This window comes from Lepus europaeus, chromosome 22, assembly GCF_033115175.1.
Source record: "Lepus europaeus isolate LE1 chromosome 22, mLepTim1.pri, whole genome shotgun sequence".
NCBI lineage: Eukaryota > Metazoa > Chordata > Mammalia > Lagomorpha > Leporidae > Lepus > Lepus europaeus.
Window position 1 is genome coordinate 20,755,520 of NC_084848.1, and position 20,623 is coordinate 20,776,142.

General features: G+C 36.8%; 1 protein-coding gene across 11 annotated transcripts in view; it reads left to right on the forward strand.

The window, feature by feature from the left end:
* The window catches only part of CEP128 (centrosomal protein 128), a 620,584-nt gene that overhangs the window by 110,699 nt on the left and 489,262 nt on the right, over nt 1–20,623 (forward strand). For all 11 annotated transcript variants that reach the window (XR_009864818.1, XM_062181526.1, XM_062181524.1 and 8 more), the window contains one exon: nt 3,288–3,439. Coding sequence is in view for 10 of the 11 variants with exons in the window: in XM_062181526.1 (XP_062037510.1) it covers nt 3,288–3,439 (152 nt within the window). In the remaining variant the exon portion in view is untranslated. The remainder of the gene's footprint in view (nt 1–3,287; nt 3,440–20,623) is intronic.

The following is a 20,623-nucleotide window of genomic DNA, read 5'->3' on the forward strand; positions in this document are numbered from 1 at the left end:
CCGCTGGTTCACTCTCCAAATGGTCACAGTGGCTGGAACTGAGCTGATCTAAAGCCAGGATCCAGGAGCTTCTTCTTGGTCTCCCATGCACAGGTGCAGGGGCCCAAGTGCTTGGGCCATCATCCACTGCGTTTCCTGGCCATAGCAGAGCTAGATCAGAAGAGGAGCAGCCAGGACTGAAACTGGCGCCCATATGGGATGCCAGTGCCACAGGCAGAGGATTAACATACTGCGCCACAGCACCAGCCCCTTGTCCAAGTTTTCAATATATGAGCAATTAAATTCAGTTCAAAATTAAAAAAAAAATTGTTCATTTGAAAGGAGGAGTTAGAGACAGAGGGAGGGATTGAGGGAGAGGAGAGAGAGAGAAGAGAGAAGAGAGAAGAGAGAAGAGACAGAGATAGAATGTTATCTTCCATCTGCTGGTTCACTCCCCAAATGGCTACAATGGCAATGGTGTATCTGGGTCAGGCCCAAGTCAGGAGCAGGGAACTCTATTTGGGTCTCCCACATGGAAGGCAGGAACTCAAGCGCTTGAACCATCACCTGCTGCCTCCCAGGGTGCATTACTAAGAAACTGGATTAGAAGCATGTAATAGCCAGGACTCGAAATGGCACTCTGATGTGGGATGCGGGCATCCCAAATTGTGACTTAACCTGCTGTACTATAACACCTGTCCCTCAATTAATTTTAATGAACTAGTATAGTTGAAATATCCCTTGATATCAAATATCATTTATTTATAAAAGAAGACTCTAAGCTGTTAGTTTATTCATCAGATTTTCACAGATACATATTGGAATTCTCATTTTGTTGGCAAATACTAGCACATTTGTTACATGTATTGATAATTCTTAAATATAGTTATTTTTGGCATGTAAGTCTTTTAGGACTAGAAAAATCAAACTTATCAGATTAATCAGACTTTCCAGTGGCTTTTTAAAATGTGATAATGGACTTTTTTACCTTCTTTTATCAGTTCTAGGATTTTTTCATCTTTAGAGAATACTTTCAGTAATTAAAGACAAGTAGATTTTTCTCCTGATGACTACAAAATGAGTTCAAACCATAGAGAGACCCAAACCTTTTCTACAACAAACTTGAGCTCTCAGTTGCTGTAATGACCCAAGCATTCTTGATTATATGAGACAGTCCTTTGGATGTGGCATGAGAGCATTTGTAATATCGTTTGTATTTTAATCCAAATTTTGGGAAAAGTGTCATTATATATGTGTGTTTCTATGTATAAATGCATTTATAGATAAATAAGCATATATTTATCCATACTAATATTTTACATGTGTATGTATTTATAAAACATATAAAAATATTTTGTCTCTGTGCTAAATATATATACATCTATAAAGTGAACATATGTATACACATTTGTGCCTCATTTGTATCATTTAATATTTATATTTATATATATTTCATGTCTTTTTTTGAGATTTATTTATTTGAAAGAGAGATCTTTGATCTGCTGGTTCACTCCCTAAATGGATGAAATTGCCAGGGTTGGACCAAACCAAATCCAGGAACCAGGAATTTGAAATGGGTCTCCCATGTGGGTGGCAGTGGCCCAAGTATGTGATCCATCTTCTGCTGCTCTCCCAGATGCATTAGCAGGGTGTTAGTTTAGAAGTAGAGCAGCTGGGACTCGAATCAGCACTCATAAGTGGCAGTAACCTGTTGTACCATAATACTGACCCTTTTGTATTTTTTATATATATCTATGAAAATGTTTTATATATATATATATATATATATAATGAAGCATGTGTATCTGTTTATGCTATTGAGATGTGTAAGCATGCACATAGAGTATATATATTTATACATTTATAAAATAACCAAATACATGTGTTTATAAACTCAATACATACATTTCCACATAAACAACTAAATGTATATTTAATTTGGAGACGTAGTGTGAGTAGGTAAGTAGGAACAATGGACCAAATGCAGACTTTTGCCTGTTTTTGAAAATAAACTTTATTGGAAGACAGCTAGTCCCTTTGTTTGGTCTACTTTCACAATACAGTAGCAGAATTGAGTAGTTGTGACATAGATCATATAGCTGAAGTATTTATTATCTGACCCTTTATAGAATATAAAATCTGTAGGATAAATTGAAAGTTCTCTAGCAACACACAGTCCCTGCCCACTCTTCCTACCTGCATGCTCTGTGCGTTCACTGTGTAGAACTACTGGGTGTGTATTACCTGGAAATTAAATTCAGTTTTGCACCCTTATGTGTTATGCTATTTCCTTTCCCTAAATTAACATCTGAACTCCATCTCCTTTGTTTGGAGAAATTTTACATTATTCAAATATAACTTAGTTTCCAATTCTTCAGTCCTTATTTCTGACCAAGATACAGTTAATTATTTTTGTTAATTATTCTCTTTATAATGCTCATGCCTGTTGGTGTTTTATCATGCTATTGAAATGCCTATTTTATGACTTCCTTTCTAGTGTGTATAATTTTGATCACTTTAAATATTTCTGGCACTGGGATATATTTTATGAATGATGAATAAATTTGGTTTAGTGTTTTCTTTTTCCCACCTTCCTTTTTTGGGAAGGAATCTCCTAGAGAAAATATGGTCTTAAATTGATAATATATATTCCAGTTGTTGACATTCTCTTGTCAAGGAAGGACTTTATCTTTATGTCTTGTCTGTTTTTAGAAAGCAAGCTCTCTGAGGATGGCTTAGTTACTCACCTTTGTATTGAAGGGCATGGTAATAATGTGCCCTGTGCATCATAGAGCAAGTACTTCATGTTAAATTATTTTGTTCAGTGATCTCATTTTAGGCAGTAGTCTCCAGAATTAGTAAATTGGTGTTTCTACACAGTCAGAAATTGATCAGTATCTTTTGTTGGTTATTTTGCAAGAAAAGCATTTCATTGTGAAGTCCCTAGACTCTTTGGTCAGAGGGAGTAGTTTAGTTGAAAATTTTTTAGTATTTTTGTTTTACAGTTTGGTGGTAACATAGAGATGCGAGCAAAATTTAATGTGTGTGTAGGATTTTCCTGAAATAAATTTACTAGAAATCAGATAGATTATAATCTCAATGTAGAATTGGATGACATAGCAACATATATATTTTTGAAAACTTTGTGATACTTGAAACAATGGACTGCCAAAGTCTGAAAAGATTATTGAATGACAGTATCAAGTGGATTATGTTGGCTAGAATATTAAAACACAGCTCAGTATCATTTGAAAATGCATTTTCATTTGATAAAAGATAACCATTGAGCTTCATATTTTCCTTTTAAGGGGTAGAGCGGGAAAAACAGGATCTGGAGAAGCAGATGACAGATTTGAGAGTGCAACTGAACTTCAGTACAATGGCATCCGAATTAGAGGAAGTAAAGCGGTGCATGGAGCGTAAAGACAAGGAGAAAGCACATTTGTCAGCACAAATACAGGTGAGTTTGCTATTTTTAAGTGTGTTTGGAAGTTTAACTTTGTTAGAACTGCTTATTTCTTTTATTTGGAACCCTAATGCCAGGAACTTGGATTTTTCTCCTGTGTCATAGTGAAATCCTTGTCTATTATTAAACTACAAAATATTTTTTTGTTCTGGTAACAATTAAGCCCTTCCTTCGGAAGAGGGACCTTTCTTTGCTAAGAGTGAGAACAGTGAATTACCATTTATTTTTGGAGGTGGTACTGGCAGAAGCTATAGTAAAAAGGTATTACTGATATTTCTTTTTTGGAACTATAAAGGTTTTTGAGTCTTTAGCTCTTTTGCGTGAGTTAGTGTTGTGATGCCTTCATTAACTTAGAATTGTATAGTTATCACAAATGATATGGAAACCACAAATGATATGTAAGTAGGCAGCTACCATTTCTGCTTGCCTTTTGTCTAGCATGGATGAAGTAATTATCAAAATATCTTAAAAATCAAAGGACAGGATCTCATTAAAGGAAATGGCTTTATTCCAATTATAATTATGCAAATTAGATCAAACATGGGTGACACATTTGGAAATAAATATGTATCAATCCTCCCCTGTATCTGTTTTTATTAGTACACTTGTATTCTAAATGTAATAAGTTGGAGCATTTGAAGGATTTTCAAAAATTGTAATGAAAGGTAGAAAATTGGTGTTAAAAGCACTTAATTTTATTTAACCCAGAGGAAATATTTAATGTTACTCCAGTCTGAGTTTCTCTTTCATCTTATCAGCATGTCAGTAGAAAATATCTTTTAGATTCGTTCAAAGTTTAGATTATAAAGATAATGAAATATGGGCATACTCTTTACAAAGCCCTTTACACGTTTAGAAAATACTTATCAGAAACAGTCTCGTTGCAATGGTATTTATATGACTTTTAAAGTTTTCTTCATGGGTATTATTTTGTCCTTTGATCTCGCTAATAAATGTGATAAATATGTTTTGCTGAAGTTAAGTCTTCAATTTTAAAGCTATGCTAATAAACATAAAAGGTAGATAAGCCCTTTTGCTAGCTGTTCATATTATCTGTTGGTCCTGTCTGCCTCCTTCTCTCCCTTCTTTACTTCCTTCCCATTGTTTCTTCTCATTTAGGTATAAAGTGAAAAGAAGAAAATGATCTCAAGTCTGTGGGCAGTTAAATATGTGGCTTGGAGCAGCCCAATAGCGCTCTCATTCAAGGGCTTTTCTGCTTGTCCTTAATTAATAGTCTTGTTACATTTTACATAAGTTAGGGAAGAGTTTGAGTTTTCGTGGGTCAATTTGGACTATTTGTATAGGATTTGAGAATGAAAAACAATTGGAAAGAGAGGTTTTTATTCATACACCCAATATTATGGAGTATTTTTATGTGTCAGGCACTGTTCTACATGCAGTATAGCAGTGAACAAAAACTCAGACAATTTCCTACCTCTTGCAGTTGACATTGTGTAGTTAATACAGAAAGTTGTATCTCACTTCTAAGAACAAATTCCTTTTGTATAAAGAAAGAGTTTTTTTCCTTCTCCAGTTGCCATTGAAGAAGAAATCACAAAAAGCATTCATTCCTGGCAGAGATTACCATTAACTAGTCTAGTGTTTTTTTTGTTTGTTTGTTTGTTTTTGTTTTTTAATATTTGTTAGAGAGAGAGAGAGAGAATGAGCTTCCATCCACAGATCTACTCCTCAAATGCCCATGGTGGCCAGGACTGGGCCAGCCTGAAGCTAGGAGCCCGGAACTTAATTGGGAATGGAGACAAAACTAAAACCTATGCACTCTGATGTGGGATGCGGGCATCTGAACTGCTACACCAAATGCTGCCTCCATTAACCAGTTTCATTTCTTCATATTTTCTTATTGTTAGAAATAAAATAACTTGGGACTGGTGCTGTGGCACAGCGGGTTAAAACCCTGGCCTGAAGTGCCAGCATCCCATATGGGTGCCGGTTCTAGTCCCAGCTACTCTTCTTCCAATCCAGCTCTCTGCTATGGCCTGGGAGAACAGTAGAAGATGGTCCAAGTCCTTGGGCCCCTGAACCCGAATGGGAGACCCGGAAGAAGCTCCTGGCTTCTGGCTTTGGAGTGGCGCAGCTCCGGCCATTGTGGCCAATTGGGGGAGTGAACGAGTGGATGGAAGACCTCTTTCTCTTTCTCTACCTCTCTGTAACTCTTTCAAATAAATAAATAACAAAAAAGAAGTAAAATAACTAAAAATTAAACAAAAAAAAGAAAAAAGAAAGAAATGCCCATGTGTATTGGTATCAATGCAAATATAGTTTTGTGAAGTAATGGCTTTTTCCTTTGTCAAACCAATGACTAAGAATGTTATACTAATAGTTTTAATAATCTGTGATTATTAACTAACTTGATTAAATGCACATCAGTTGTTTTAGATGTAGTAGCAGTTCTGATTATGCCTGGTTTTTCAGACTTTGTAGAGGCTTTTTGAATATTTTTATTCCCCAAGTTTTCTCAAAGTGATTTGTAGGGCAGAGTTTATAAGAGATACAAGTCAGAAACTGCTCAATTATAACCTCTAATGGCTCAGGATTTTATTGAAGTTTAATTCAATACCATTTAGTTTCTGGCTTCTTTTCAGAAAATGTCAGATAGTATGGAGTTTTTGCCTTATACATTATATAAAAATTGAAGAATAATCTATTTCAGTTGCTTTCTAGAGACCAAGTATGAATTTTAAAGATGCATGAAAATGAGATTATTGGTTAGGTCAAAGAATGTTGGTATAAATAGCTCTTATGATTTGTTTAATCATATCTTTATTTAGTTTTTATAAAAGATCTTTCTTTTCCTTTTTAAAAGATTTATTTACTTATTTGAAAGGCAGAGATTTGAGCATGGGGGTGGAGGAAGGGAGGGAAGGAGTGAGAGAGAGAGATCTATCTTCCATCCCCTCATTCACTCCCTAAATGACTACAATGGCATAGGCTGAGCCAGACTGAAACCAGGAGTCAGGAGTTTCATCTGGGTTTCTGAAGTGGGTTCAGGGGGAAAAAGTACTTGGGCCATCTTCTGCAGCTTTCTCAGGTCTTTCAGTAGGGAGCTGGATCAGAAGTAAAATAGGCAAGACAGCAACTGGCGCTCACATGGATTGGTGGCACTTCAGGCAGCTGTGCCATAACACTGTCCCCATATCATTATTTTAAAGCTAGATTTTCTGACAGCTGTTATTTAGAACTTCATATATAATCTTAAGAAGTAATTCATTTTTTCTAAAATTTCTCAAGTCATTTCTATTTATTTTGGCTTTTGTTCCAGTTGTTCTGTTTCTGTAATATCTTTTCTTTTTGTAGAATCCTAAACTGTTTGTTCTCTGAAATCTTTGTGGGTTACATTAGCTGAAAGTGATTTCCTTTTTCCTTTTGTCTATATCACTAACTTTCTTGTGACATCTAACTCAGACTATCTTAAAGTAATCTTAGTGTATGCCTTTAAAATTTAAAAGTAGGTAAAAATAAAGTAGCAAAGGCAATGTTGGAGAAAGCCAGCTACCCTGTTCCCAAGACAAACTTGACTTTTATGTCCTTACCATAATTAAAACATGTTTCAATATCTTGTTGTTACATACGAAAACTATTGTTTTCTGTGTTTTAGAGTTAATGTAACCCAAGGGACTGGCTTATAATAACAGTTAAACCCACAAGAAAGCAGTATTTGAGTGCCAGTTATTGACTTACCCCATAAGCATCCTGTATAGATACTAAAACACTGTTTTCTTGTGCTTGGTGCTAGTCTCCCAATTTGCATACCCAGGTTTTAGAATTAATAGCCAAATAATGTCTTGGTGAACACAGAAATAGAGAATAATGGTGTCTAAAGAGCTGCTTGTTCATGGCGATAGTAAGGCTCCCCAGCTTTCCAACTCTGTTAAACATAGTCCTTATTTACTTCAGTGAGATTCTCTCTATTCCTGGAGTGTGTTCAACTGACATCTGTTATCTTTTTAACAGTCTTCTCTAGTGCTCCCATTCTGCTGTTCAACCTTACATTTATTTTTTCTTTCAATATGTTGCTGTGCTCAGATGTTGCTCTGGGTCATTTGACAGTTTGCATTGATATTATAATTGTAACTTGTGACCTGCTAAGAGCCACTAAGGAATTAATTAAAGGCTTCTGTTCCCTTTTTCGGATCCCAAGTGGACATGAGATGAAAGCCAGGTGTTGTCTGGTGTGTCCCACTGTGTTCCTGCATAATATGATACCCATACTAGGTACTTAATTAATATGATTATTATTTTTAAGTGCTTATTATTGCCATTTACACAAGAGAGGAGAGGGAGAGGGAGGAGAGAGAAGAGAGAAAAGAGAGATTTTCCATATGCTGGTTCACTCTCCAAATACCCACAATAACCAGTGCAGGACCAGGCCAAAGCCAGGAGCCAGAAACTTCAGCTGTGTCTTTCACATGGGCATCAGAACCCCAAGTACTTGATCTGTCACCTGTTTCTTCCCAGGTTGCATTAGCAGGAAGCTGAATCAGAAATGGAGGAACCAGCCCTTGGACGTGGATGTAGGCATCCCAATAAGCAGCTTAACCCGCTGAGCCACAATGCACACTCCTTTGATTATTTTTTAAAGCTAGTTTGTGGTTTCAGGCATTTATTAAAAACACATTTACTTCTGAAAGAGTTGTAATATACAAGGAGTCCTTTACTCTGTATCACTAATTGTGTTAAATTTTGTTTATCCAGAATATTTATTTTAAGCTGTGTTTTACACTGGGGAAAAACACTACAAATAGTTAGAAACTCAAATGGAAGTAATCTACGATTTAGTTTGCATGATTTACCTTTCAAATTGTACCAAAAACCTTAAATCTGTGTATGTATAGAAAATCTTAAGTGCATTTTGCCCTTTTTCTAAACTCAATTTGAACCTCATTAACCTCGATAGGCTATTTGTATTCATAAGAATTGCAAGCATCCTTGATCACAAATTCCCCCTGATTTAATCTCTGTCTCCATCTTCCATCAACTTACTCTTCTTCTAAAAATTTTTTTTTGACTTTTAAATTCAACAAACTTCAAAGAGAGAGAAAAAACCCTGAAATATTGAACATAATTTGGAGTAAATGTGATAATTGAGTGACAACTGACATGATTATTCATTAGCAGAAGCTTGGGACTATAATGCTAGAATTTACTTTTGAAAAATGAAAAGCTAGTAGGAAAAAGAAATGATAATAACTTTTAAAAGAAGATTTTTTTGAAAATAAGTTAGAGGTTAGAGAGGAAAGACAGAGAGAAAGATTTTCCTTTGCTGATTCACCCTCCAGATGGCTAAAACAGCCAGCACTGGGCCAGGTTGAAGCCAGGAGCCAGGACCTTCATCCAAGTCTCTCACATAAGTGGTAGGAGCCCAAACAGTTGGGCCATCTTCTTTTGCTTTTCCTAAGCCAGTAGCAGGAAGCTGGATTGGAAATGGAGCAGCCATGACACCACTGGACATCCATATGGGATGTAGCCATTACAGGTGGCAGCTTTACCTGCTATACCACAATGCTGGCCCTGTTAACTTTTTTTTAATGATTAGTAGAGTAGAAACAAAAGGTATTCTAAGGTATTCAATTTTTTTTGTAGGTATTGTGAATGTGATTGCACCTAGAAATTCTTTCTCAGCCATGACATTGTCTTTGTATACAAAGGCTACTTTTTGTGTTAATTTTATATCCTGCCATTTTACCAAACTCTTAGGAGTTCCAATAGTGTCTCAGTGGAGTCTTTTGGTTCTCCTATATATAGAACCATGTCATCCACAAATAAGGATAATTTGACTTTCTCCTTTCCAATTTATGTCTCTTTAATTCCTTTTTCTTGCGTAATGGCTCTGGCAACAGCTTCCAGGACCATACTGAATAATAATACTGAGAGTGGACATCCTTTTCTGGTTCTGAATCTTATTGAGTATGCTTCCAACTTGTCCCTATTCAATAAGATGCTGGCCATGGGTTTAAGTTGCCTTGATTGTGTTGAGGAATGTTCCTTCGATACCCAGTTTGCTTAAGTTTTCATCATGAAAGGGTGTTGTATTTTATCTAATGCTTTCTTCACATCTGTTGAGATAATCATATGGTTTTTGTTCTTCAGTTTGTTAATCTGATCTATCACATTTATTGTTTTGAGAATCCTGAACCATCCCTGCATACCAGGAATAAATCTCACTTGGTCCAGGTGAATGATTTCTGATGGACCTAATTGGCTAGTATTTTGCTGAGAATTTTTGCCTCTATGTTAATAAGGAAAATTGGTCTTTAGTTCTCTTTCTCTGTTTTATCTTTTTCTGGGTTAGGAATTAAGGTGATGCTGGCATCATAAAAGGAATTTGTTAGGATTTTCCCTTTCAGTTGTTTTGAATAGATTGAGAAGAATGAGTTTTTTTTTTTAAATGTCTGGTAGACTTCAGCAGTGAAGCCCTCCAGACCTGGGCTTTTCTTTGTTGGGAGAGTCATTATTACTGATTCAATTTCTGTCTTGGTTATTGGTCTGTTTAGGTGTTGTGTGTCTTCATGGCTCAATTTAAGTAGGTTGTGTGTCCAGGAATCTTTCTATTTCTACTAGATTTCCCAATTTGTTGGCATACAGTTCTTTGTAGTAATTACTGATGTTTCTTTAGTGGTAACTGTTGTTACATTTCCTTTTTCATTTCTGATTCTATTGATTTGGGTCTTCTCCCACTTTTTTTTTTCTTTTGGTTAGTTGGGCCAATGGTGTATCAGTTTCATTTATTTATTAAAAAAAAACAACTCTTCTTTTCACTGATCTTTTGCTTTTTTTAAATTTTGATTATTATTTAATTTTTATTATTTCTTTTCTCCTACTAATTTGGGGTTTGGTTTGGTTTTTTTATAGGTCCTTGAGATGCAATGATAGCTCATTTATTTGGTGCCTTTCTAATTTCTTGATATAGGCAGTAGTTTCTATAAATGTCCTTCTTAACACTGCTTTTGCTGTATCTCAAAAGTTTTGATATAATGAATTATTATCTACATTTGTTTCCAGAATTTTTTTTATTTCGTTTGATTTCTTTGATCCACTCACTGTTCATATTGTTAAATATCCATGTGTTTGTATATATTCTAGAGATTCTTGAGTTGCCAGATTAATTCCAGTGTGATCAGAAAAGATGCATGGTATGATTTTGGTTTTTTGAATTTGCTGAAACTTGCTTTATGGCCTAACATATGGTCTGTCCTAGAGAAAATTCCATGTACTGATGAAAAGAATATGTATTCTGCAACTGTGGGTTGAAAGGTTCTGTAGATATCAGTTAGATCCATTTGGTCCATTGTGAAGATTAGTTCTGTTGTTTCTTTGTTGATTTTCTGTGTGATTAATCTGTACGCTGGAGAAAGTGGGGTGTTGAAGTGTCCCATTACTATGGTAGTGGAGTCTATGTCTCCCTTTAGATCTGTTAACATTCCTTTTAAATAACCAGGCACCCTGTAATTTTGTGCATAAACATTTATTATAGTCACATCTTCCTCTTGAATTGGTATCTCATCATTACTGCATCTGTGTCCTTCTTTGTTGTTTTTAACAGGTTTTGTGTTTGTCTCTTTTGTCTGATACTAGGATAGCTACATCTACAGGTGCTCTTTTTCCTTTCCACTAGCATTGACTATCATTTTGCATCCTTTCACTTTCAGTCGGTGTGTATCTTTGTTGGTGAAGTATGTTTCTTCTAGGCAGCAAATAGATGGGTCTTGTTTTTTAATCCATCTAGCCAGACTGTATCTCTTAATTGGAGAATTTTTTATTCCCAAAGAAACCTTTTATTTAATGAGTACATATTTCATAAGTACAACTTTAGGAATATAGTGATTCTTTACGCCATACCCGCCCACCCACCCCCTCTCTTAAACCATCTCCTCCTCCCTTTCCCATTCCCAGTCCCATTCTCCATTGAGATTCATTTTCAATTAACTTTACACATAGAAGACCAACTCTATACTAAGTAAAGATTTCCACTATTTGCACACACAGGTGTTTGGCCAGCCATAGCGGCCATTTGAGGGGTGAACCAATGAAAGGAAGACCTTTCTCTCTGCCTTTCTCTCTCTAGCTCTGCCTGTCAAAAAAAAAAAAAAAAGGAAAAAAAAGAGCATATATATTTTTTGTTATTACTCTAAGGAATTCTGTGAGAACTTTGTATGTATGTATGCTTAGATTATATCGTTTAATATGTGGTTTCATTTCAAATTTCTGTTTTTTCTTCTATTGATAAAGAGAAAAATAATTTATTCAGCTTTTCATTCAATATCCCTATTAGGGATCTAATGCTAGGTTTTACTGCAGGGGTAGGAAATGTCTGTCTAGCCCACAAAATCATTTGGTCTGGTCCTCCCAGGATGACCACAGATGAGACTGGAAATTCAATAAATCTATAGAAGTCTAATTTTAAAGTGATCATTTTATATAGCTAGTGACTGATGTTATAAATATCCACGTGGCCTTTGGTAGAAAAATGATTCCCCACTCTGTTAGAAGTACACAAATTAAATCCAGATAATCCTTGTCAATAAAGTGACATTGAACTGATATGTAGCACTGAATTGTTGGTTGAGTGGGAAGGAAGTACTTCCTAAGCATCCATGGTGGCAGTATTATATACCATGTATATAGCCCCATCCCCCAGATTCATATGTTAAGAGCTAATCCCCACTGTGATGATATTTGAAGGTGGAGACTTCAGAAAGTAATTAGGTCTTGAGACTGGAATTCTCATGAGTAGGACTGGTGTACTTTAGAAGAGGCCAGGGAGCTGGCTGGCTGGCTGGCTGACTTTCTTTTTTAAAATTCATTTGAAAGGCAGAGCTACAGAGAGATGGAGAGACAGAGATCTTCCTTCTGCTGGTTCACTCCCCAAATGACAACAATGGAACAGATAGGGCTGGGCCAAGCCAAAACCAGGAGCCAGGAGTTTCTTCCTGGTCTCCCGTGTGGATGAAGGGGCCCAGGAATTTGGATCATCTTCTGCTTTTCCAGGCACATTAGCAGGGAGCTAGATAGGAAGTGGAGCAGCTGGGTCTCTAACTGGTGCCCATATGGGATGCCTTACCTTCTAACAGGTGCCCATATGGGATGCCTTACCTTCTATACAACAGTGCCAGCCCCTGGCTTGCTTTCTTTGTTTCCTGTGGGGTGGTCCAGGAAAGTTGGGATTCTGCAACCCAGAAGAAGGCCTGCATCAGAACCTGACCTTGTTTCATCCTAATCTTTGACTTCCAGCTTTCAGAATGAAAAATATGAATAAATTTTTGTAGTTTATAATCTACCCAATCTGTGGTGCTTTGTTACAGCAGCCTGGATTAACTAAGACAGGTAAACTCATAGACTTGGAATGGAGGTGGGGGAATTGGAGTATGAATATTAGAAATTAACCTCTTATGTTTCTGTTACACTACAATAGCTCCAGCTGTCCTGGGACAGAACAATATATCATATCAAAGACAAAATACCAGCCATTTCATTTTCTAGAAGTTATTATTTTCAGATTAAAATTCTAAAACAGTAGTTTTATGGTTGTGCATTTTTAATTGTTCTGTTACTATGTCACATCAATCAGACATATTTGTTTATCCTTTCTGTGTTGCATGAAACTAAGGCACACTCAAATGGATCTTAAATTTAAGGGAGACAAAATATCTTGACAGTTGTCCTGCTGGGCTTCATGGGGAGATCAAATGTCACACATGCTACCACACTGACTCTACTAAAAATCTGAGCCATCTCTAGAAAACTGTCTTGGGTTTAGTCATTAACTCATTTGTCTAGTCTTCACTGGCCAGGACAATGGAATCACAGGGGTCTACTGTCACTTTGGCTTTTCATATGAATTTGAATTATCATTGTGATTCATCCTGAACAACCCATTTAGTATTTCTTGTAAGGGTGGTCTGCTAGCAACAAATCTCTCAGTTTTTAATTATATGGGAATGTATTTGGTCATCTTCATTTAAAAACATAGTTTTTCTGATTTTCAGGCTTTGATTTGCCTTTCTTTAGCCCAAAGAGTATGTCATACTAATGCCTCCTAGTCTCCATTGTTTCTCTTGAATCCAGATCTTAATCTTACTGGGTTCTCTCACACATAAGTCACTTTTCTCTTGTTGTGTTCAAGACTGTTTATCGTCTTTTTCATTCAGCATATCAGCTATCAAACTTCTAGGTATCAATTTTTTTTTGTATTTTTCCTACTTGGAGTTCATTAAACTTCTTTGATGTATAAATTAATGATTTTCTTCAAATTTGAAAAAATTTTAGCTATTATGTCTATCAGTAGTTTTGTGATAATTTCTCTCATGCCCTTCTTTCTGATATATTTATATATATGAATTATATATTATATATATAGGCATCTCACAGTTATCTGGTAATGTGTTCATTTTTATTTTTTCTGTCTTCTTTAAATGACATAATACACATTAGTCTTTTCTTCTGGCTTGTGTATTATTTCCTGTCTAACGGAAATTTACCATTGAGGCTTTCAAGTGAATTTTTCATGTCATTTATTATATTTTCTAGTTCTAGAACTTTAATTTTTTAAAAATTGTTTCCCTTTACTAATATCAGTATTTGATGGGACATCACTAAGATACTTCATAAAAACAAAGTATTTCCTTTAGTTCTTTGAACATGTTTATATTAGCTGATTTGAAGTCTTTGTCTGCAAAGTTGTCAGCATCTGAGCACCTACAAAGGCTCTTTTTATTATCTGATTTTTTTTCATTTTTTTTGTTACACTTTCTTAATTCTTTGCATATCTTGTAATATTGGTTGAAATTGAAAATTTTAGTTAATATTGGTATAGTCTTTGGATACTTAGTCCTCACCTTCTGGAGTTCTTCATTGTTGTTGTTGGCTTTTTTTTTTTTTTTTTTTTTATTAGTTTAGTGGATTGGCTTCACATAGTTCAGTGAATCCTTTTTTTTTCCTGCAGTATGCGGACTCTTTTAACTTTGTGTTCACAGTCTCTGACCAGTTGGGTATAACTATGGCTTTACCTGGATTCTCTTTGGCTGTATACTTGTCTGATCTCATCAAAATTTTTCTCATCTCTGTTGCTATCTTACACAGCTTTTAGATTCAGTAACTGCTGCTTGACTGCTTCCTTACATTTTTCACAGTGCCCTGGATCATAAATTGTTCTGTAGCCTCACCCAGTTAAATGTTTGTATCTCTTTTCTCATGGGTAGAATATTCTCAATCTTTTTTCTGTTTTGCACACTGCTATTTAACTGTTTATGAGGAAAATGTTGATTTCTTCATTTAAGATATCAGACCCTAAGAGAACTCTTCTTAGCTTTCCGTCCTTGATATTCTGTTAAACTTATTAATATATTTTGTTAAAAATATTGTTTCACTTAATGCTATTAATATTATGGACTTACCAGTTCGTAATTGATCACCTTTAAGAGCTCAACTGTTTTTTGATGATGTCCTTTGACAGAAATTTCCATTCTTTGTGCAAAATAAAGTCATCCCCCTTTGGCAGAGCTGTGGATCTCTGTTCGTATGGCCCTGATCTCAGCGGAATGTCACTGGTGTACCAGAGCTGGTGGTATGGAATTTAGCTTACTTCCCTTCAGAGTAATGATTCTGCTTTTCAAATGGGCTGATACATGGGGATGATAGCCTAAGATAATCCCAGCTTGGCCCTCTGTTACAGAGCTTTCACTGTCTGTGTAAATCAGGGTGGGGCAATTGGGTCAGCTGCTCTTCACCTGCTATACTCTCTGCCCTACAAGTGTCCATTGTCTATCTGGAATAGAGCTTCTGCACACTGAGCTGGTGGTCTTTCTCTCTGCAGGTGAGTCTGGGGGCTGGGTTGCGAGGAAGCCATGTCTTCTTGCTGTACTTTCCTGGAACAGGGCTTCAACCAGCTGAGCTCTGAAGAAGATGGATAGAGGTTGTGGCTCAGATGCTACAGATATCCTTATTTTTCCTAATATTTAGTAGATTTTCTTAATTCTCCATTTTGTCTGTGCCCTTAGGACAATTTCCAAATACTTTGTTTGGTTTTTATTTTTTAACAATAATTTTTGCTGGTCAAATGGTTATTTTGTTAAGAAGATCTGTTGAATTTCTTAAGCTGCTATTCTGGAAGTCCTGCTCCTTGAGAGAAATAGTGTACTGGTTAGAAGAAAATTCCACTGCAAAACAAAGCGCTGAATATATAACTGCCAAGTTTGTTTAATAAAATGAAATAAATTATTTCTTTTTTTAAAATATATTTTGTTTATTTGAAAGGTAGAGTTAAAAAGGGGGAGAGAGGGAGAGAAACAGAGAAAGATCTTCTATCCACTGGTTTACTCCCCAGATGGCCACAATGGCTGGGACTGGGCCATGCTGAAGCCAGGAGCCTGAAACTTCTTCCAGGTCTCCCATGTAGGTTCAGGGCCCCAAGCTCTTGGGCCATCCTCCGCTGTTTTCCCAGGCACATTAGCAGGGAATTGGATTGGAAGTAGAGCAGCTGGGAATTGAACTGTTGCCCATGTGGGTTGCTGGTTCTTCAGACAGTGGCTTAACCTGCTACACTACAATGCCAACCCCTAAATTATTTCTGAAAATAGAAAATCTTCAAATAATAATTGAAGAGGAGCCAGCCAGTGCTGTGGCATAGTAGGTTAAGCCTCCACCTGTGGTGCTGGCATCCCATATGGCTGCTGGCTCCTATTCCGGCTGTTCTTTTTCTGATCCAGCTCTCTGTGAATGGCCCTGGAAAAGCAGTGGAAGATGGCACAAGTGCTTGGGATCCCACATTCACGTGGGAGACCCGGAAGAAGCTCCTGGCTCTTGGCTTTGGATCACCCAGATCCAGCCCTTGTGGCCATTTGGGGAATGAGTCAGCAAATGGAAGATCTCTCTATATATCTTTCCCTCTCTCTGTCTATAAGTCTGCCTCTCAAATAACTAAATAAATAATCTTTTTTTTTTAAATTAAACTTTTATTTAATGAATATAAATTTCCAAAGTACTGCTTATGGGTTACAATGGCTTCCCCCTCCCAAAACTTCCCTCCCACCCGCAACCCTCCCCTTTCCCGCTCCCTCTCCCCTTCCAATCACATCATGATTCATTTTCAATTCTCTTTATATACAGAAGATCAGTTTAGTATATATTAGGTAACGATTTCAACAGTTTGCCCCCATATAGCAACACATAGTGAAAAAAAAAAATACTGTTGGAGTACTAGTTATAGCATTAAATAAGAGTGTACAGCACATTAAAGACAGAGATCCTACATAATATTTTTTTTAAAAAAATTAATTTTCTATGCCATTTCCAATTTAACACCAGGTTTTTTTTTTTTTTCATTTCCAATTATCTTTATATACAGAAGATCGATTCAGTATATAATTAGTAAAGATCACATCAGTTTGTACCCACGCAGAAACAAAAAGTGTAAAAATACTGTTTCAGTACTAGTTATAGCATCACTGCACATTAGATAACACATTAAGGACAGATCCCACATGGGATGTAAGTACACAGTGACTCCTGTTGCTGACTTAACAATTTGACACTCCTGTTCATGGCGTCAGTAATCTCCCTAGGCTCTAGTCATGAGTTGCCAGGGCTATGGAAGCCTTTAGAGTTCGCTGACTTTGATCTTATTCCGATAGGGTCATAGTCAAAGTGGAAGTTCTCTCCTCCCTTCAGAGAAAGGTACTTCCTTCTTTGATGGCCCCGTTCTTTCCACTGGGATCTAACTCACAGAGATCTTTCATTTAGGTCTTCTTCTTCTTTTTTTTTTTTTTTCTTTTCCATGGTGTCTTGGCTTTCCATGCCTACAATACTCTCATGGGCTCTTCAGCCAGAACTGAATGCCTTAAGGGCTGATTCTGAGGCCAGAGTGTTGTTTAGGACGCCTGCCATTCTATGAGTCTGCTGTGTATCCCATTTCCCATGTTGGATCTTTCTCTCCCTTTTTGATTCTATCAGTTAGTATTAGCAGACACTTGTCTTGTTTGTGTGATCCCTTTGATTCTTAGACCTATCAGAGCCATCGATTGTGAACTGAAATTAATCACTTGGACTAGTGAGATGGCATTGGTACATGCCACCTTGATGGGATTGTATTGGAATCCCCTGGTACATTTCTAACTCCATCATTTGCGGCAAGTCAGATTGTGCATATCCCAAATTGTACATCTCCTCCCTTTCTTATTCCCACTCTTATATTTAACAGGGATCACTTTTCAGTTAAAATTTAAACACCTAAGAATAATTGTGTGTTAATTACAGAGTTCAACCACTAGTACTAGAACAACAAGAACAACAACAACAACAAATACTAAAAAGGATAAAGTATTACATTGTACATCTAGAGCCAGGACAAGAGCTGGTCAGGTCATAGTTTCTTATATTGTCCATTTCACTTCCACAGGTTACCCTTTGGTGCTCAGTTGTCGCCGATCAGGGATAACAAATGAAATTTGTCTCTTTGGGACTGGCTTAATTCACTCAGCATGATGTTTTCCAGATTGCTCCATCTTGTTGCAAATGACTGGGTTTCATTGTTTTTGACAGCTGTATAGTATTCTATGGAGTACATGTCCCATAATTTCTTTATCCAGTCTACTGTTGATGGGCATTTGGGTTGGTTCCAGGTCTTAGCTATTGTGAATTGAGCTGCAATAAACATTAATGTGCAGATGGCTTTTTTTTTATTAGCCAAATTAATTTCCTTTGGGTAAATTCCAAGGAGTGAGATGGCTGGGTTGTATGGTAGGGTTATGTTCAGGTTTCTGAGGAATCTCCAGACTGACTTCCATAGTGGCTAACTCCAATTCTTCTCAAACTATTCAAAACAATCGAAAAAGAGGGAATCCTCCCAAATTCTTTCTATGAAGCCAGCATCACCTTAATTCCTAAGCCGGAAAAAGAAGCAGCATTGAAAGAGAATTACAGACCAATATCCCTGATGAACATAGATGCAAAAATATTCAATAAAATTCTGGCCAATAGAATGCAACAACACATCAGAAAGATCATCCACCCAGACCAAGTGGGATTTATCCCTGGTATGCATCAATGGTTCAACGTTCGCAAAACAATCAATGTAATACACTACATTAACAGACTGCAGAAGAAAAACCATATGATTCTCTCAATAGATGCAGAGAAAGCATTTGATAAAATACAACACCCTTTCATGATGAAAACTCTAAGCAAACTGGGTATGGAAGGAACATTCCTCAATACAATCAAAGCAATATATGAAAAACCCACGGCCAACATCCTATTGAATGGGGAAAAGTTAGAAGCATTTCCGCTGAGATCTGGTACCAGACAGGGATGCCCACTTTCACCACTGCTCTTCAATATAGTTCTGGAAGTTCTAGCCAGAGATATTAGGCAAGAAAAAGAAATTAAAGGGATACAAATTGGAAAGGGAGAACTCAAACTATCCCTCTTTGCAGATGATATGATTCTTTATTTAGGGGACCCAAAGAACTCTACTAAGAGACTACTGGAACTCATAGAAGAGTTTGGAAAAGTAGCAGGATATAAAATCAATGCACAAAAATCAACAGCCTTTGTATACACAGGCAATGCCACGGCTGAGGAAGAACTTCTAAGATCAATCCCATTCACAATAGCTACAAAAACAATCAAATACCTTGGAATAAACTTAACTAAGGATGTTAAAGATCTCTACGATGAAAACTACAAAACCTTAAAGAAAGAAATAGAAGAGGATACCAAAAAATGGAGAAATCTTCCATGCTCATGGATTGGAAGAATCAATATCATCAAAATGTCTATTCTCCCAAAAGCAATTTATACATTCAATGCAATACCAATCAAGATACCAAAGACCTTCTTCTCAGATCTGGAAAAAATGATGCTGAAATTCATATGGAGACACAGAAGACCTCGAATAGCCAAAGCAATCTTGTACAACAAAAACAAAGCCGGAGGCATCACAATACCAGATTTCAGGAGATACTACAGGGCAATTGTTATCAAAACAGCATGGTACTGGTACAGAAACAGAAGGATAGACCAATGGAACAGAATAGAAACACCAGAAATCAATCCAAACATCTACAGCCAACTTATATTTGATCAAAGATTCAAAACTAATCCCTGGAATAAGGACAGCCTATTCAATAAATGGTGCTGGGAAAATTGGATTTCCACGTGCAGAAGCTTGAAGCAAGACCCATGCCTTTCACCTTACACAAAAATTCACTCAACATGGATTAAAGACTTAAATCTACGAACTGAAACCATCAAATTATTAGAGAGCATTGGAGAAATAGGTACACGCAAGATATAGGTACACGCAAAGACTTCTTGGAAAAAAACCCAGGAGCACAGGCAGTAAAAACCAAAATTAACATTTGGGATTGCATCAAATTGAGAAGTTTCTGTACTTCAAAAGAAACAGTCAGGAAAGTGAAGAGACAACCGACAGAATGGGAAAAAATATTTGCAAACTATACTACAGATAAAGGGTTGATAACCAGAATCTACATAGAAATTAAGAAAATCCACAACAACAGAACAAACAACCCACTGAAGAGGTGGGCCAAGGACCTCAATAGTCATTTTTCAAAAGAGGAAATCCAAATGGCCAACAGACACATGAAAAAATGTTCAAGATCACTAGCCATCAGAGAAATGCAAATCAAAACCACAATGAGGTTTCACCTCACCCCGGTGAGAATGGCTCACATTCAGAAATCTACCAACAACAGATGCTGGAGAAGATGTGGGGAAAAAGGGACACTAACCCACTGTTGGTGGGAATGCAAACGGGTTAAATAAATAATCTTTAAAAAAAAGAGTAAATGAAGATTGCTAGGGTACCAAAATATAACATAAATGAAAGAAATTTTTAAATTAGTTTATATACTTGAAAGGCAGAGAGTTACAGGGAGAGGGGGAAAGATAGAATGAGGGAGAGAGGTCTTCTACCTGCAGGTTCATACTTCAATGGAGGCAATGGCCAGGACTGGGCCAGGCCCAGGGCAGGAGCTTGGAACTCCATCTGGGTGTCCCACGTGGGAGGCAAGGGCCCAAGCATTTGAGCCATCTTCCACTTCTTTCCCAGGCACATTAACAGGGAGCTGGATCACAAGTGAAGCAGTAGGAACCTGAACCAGGTTTCATATCTGATGTTGACGTCACTGGCAGCCACTAAGC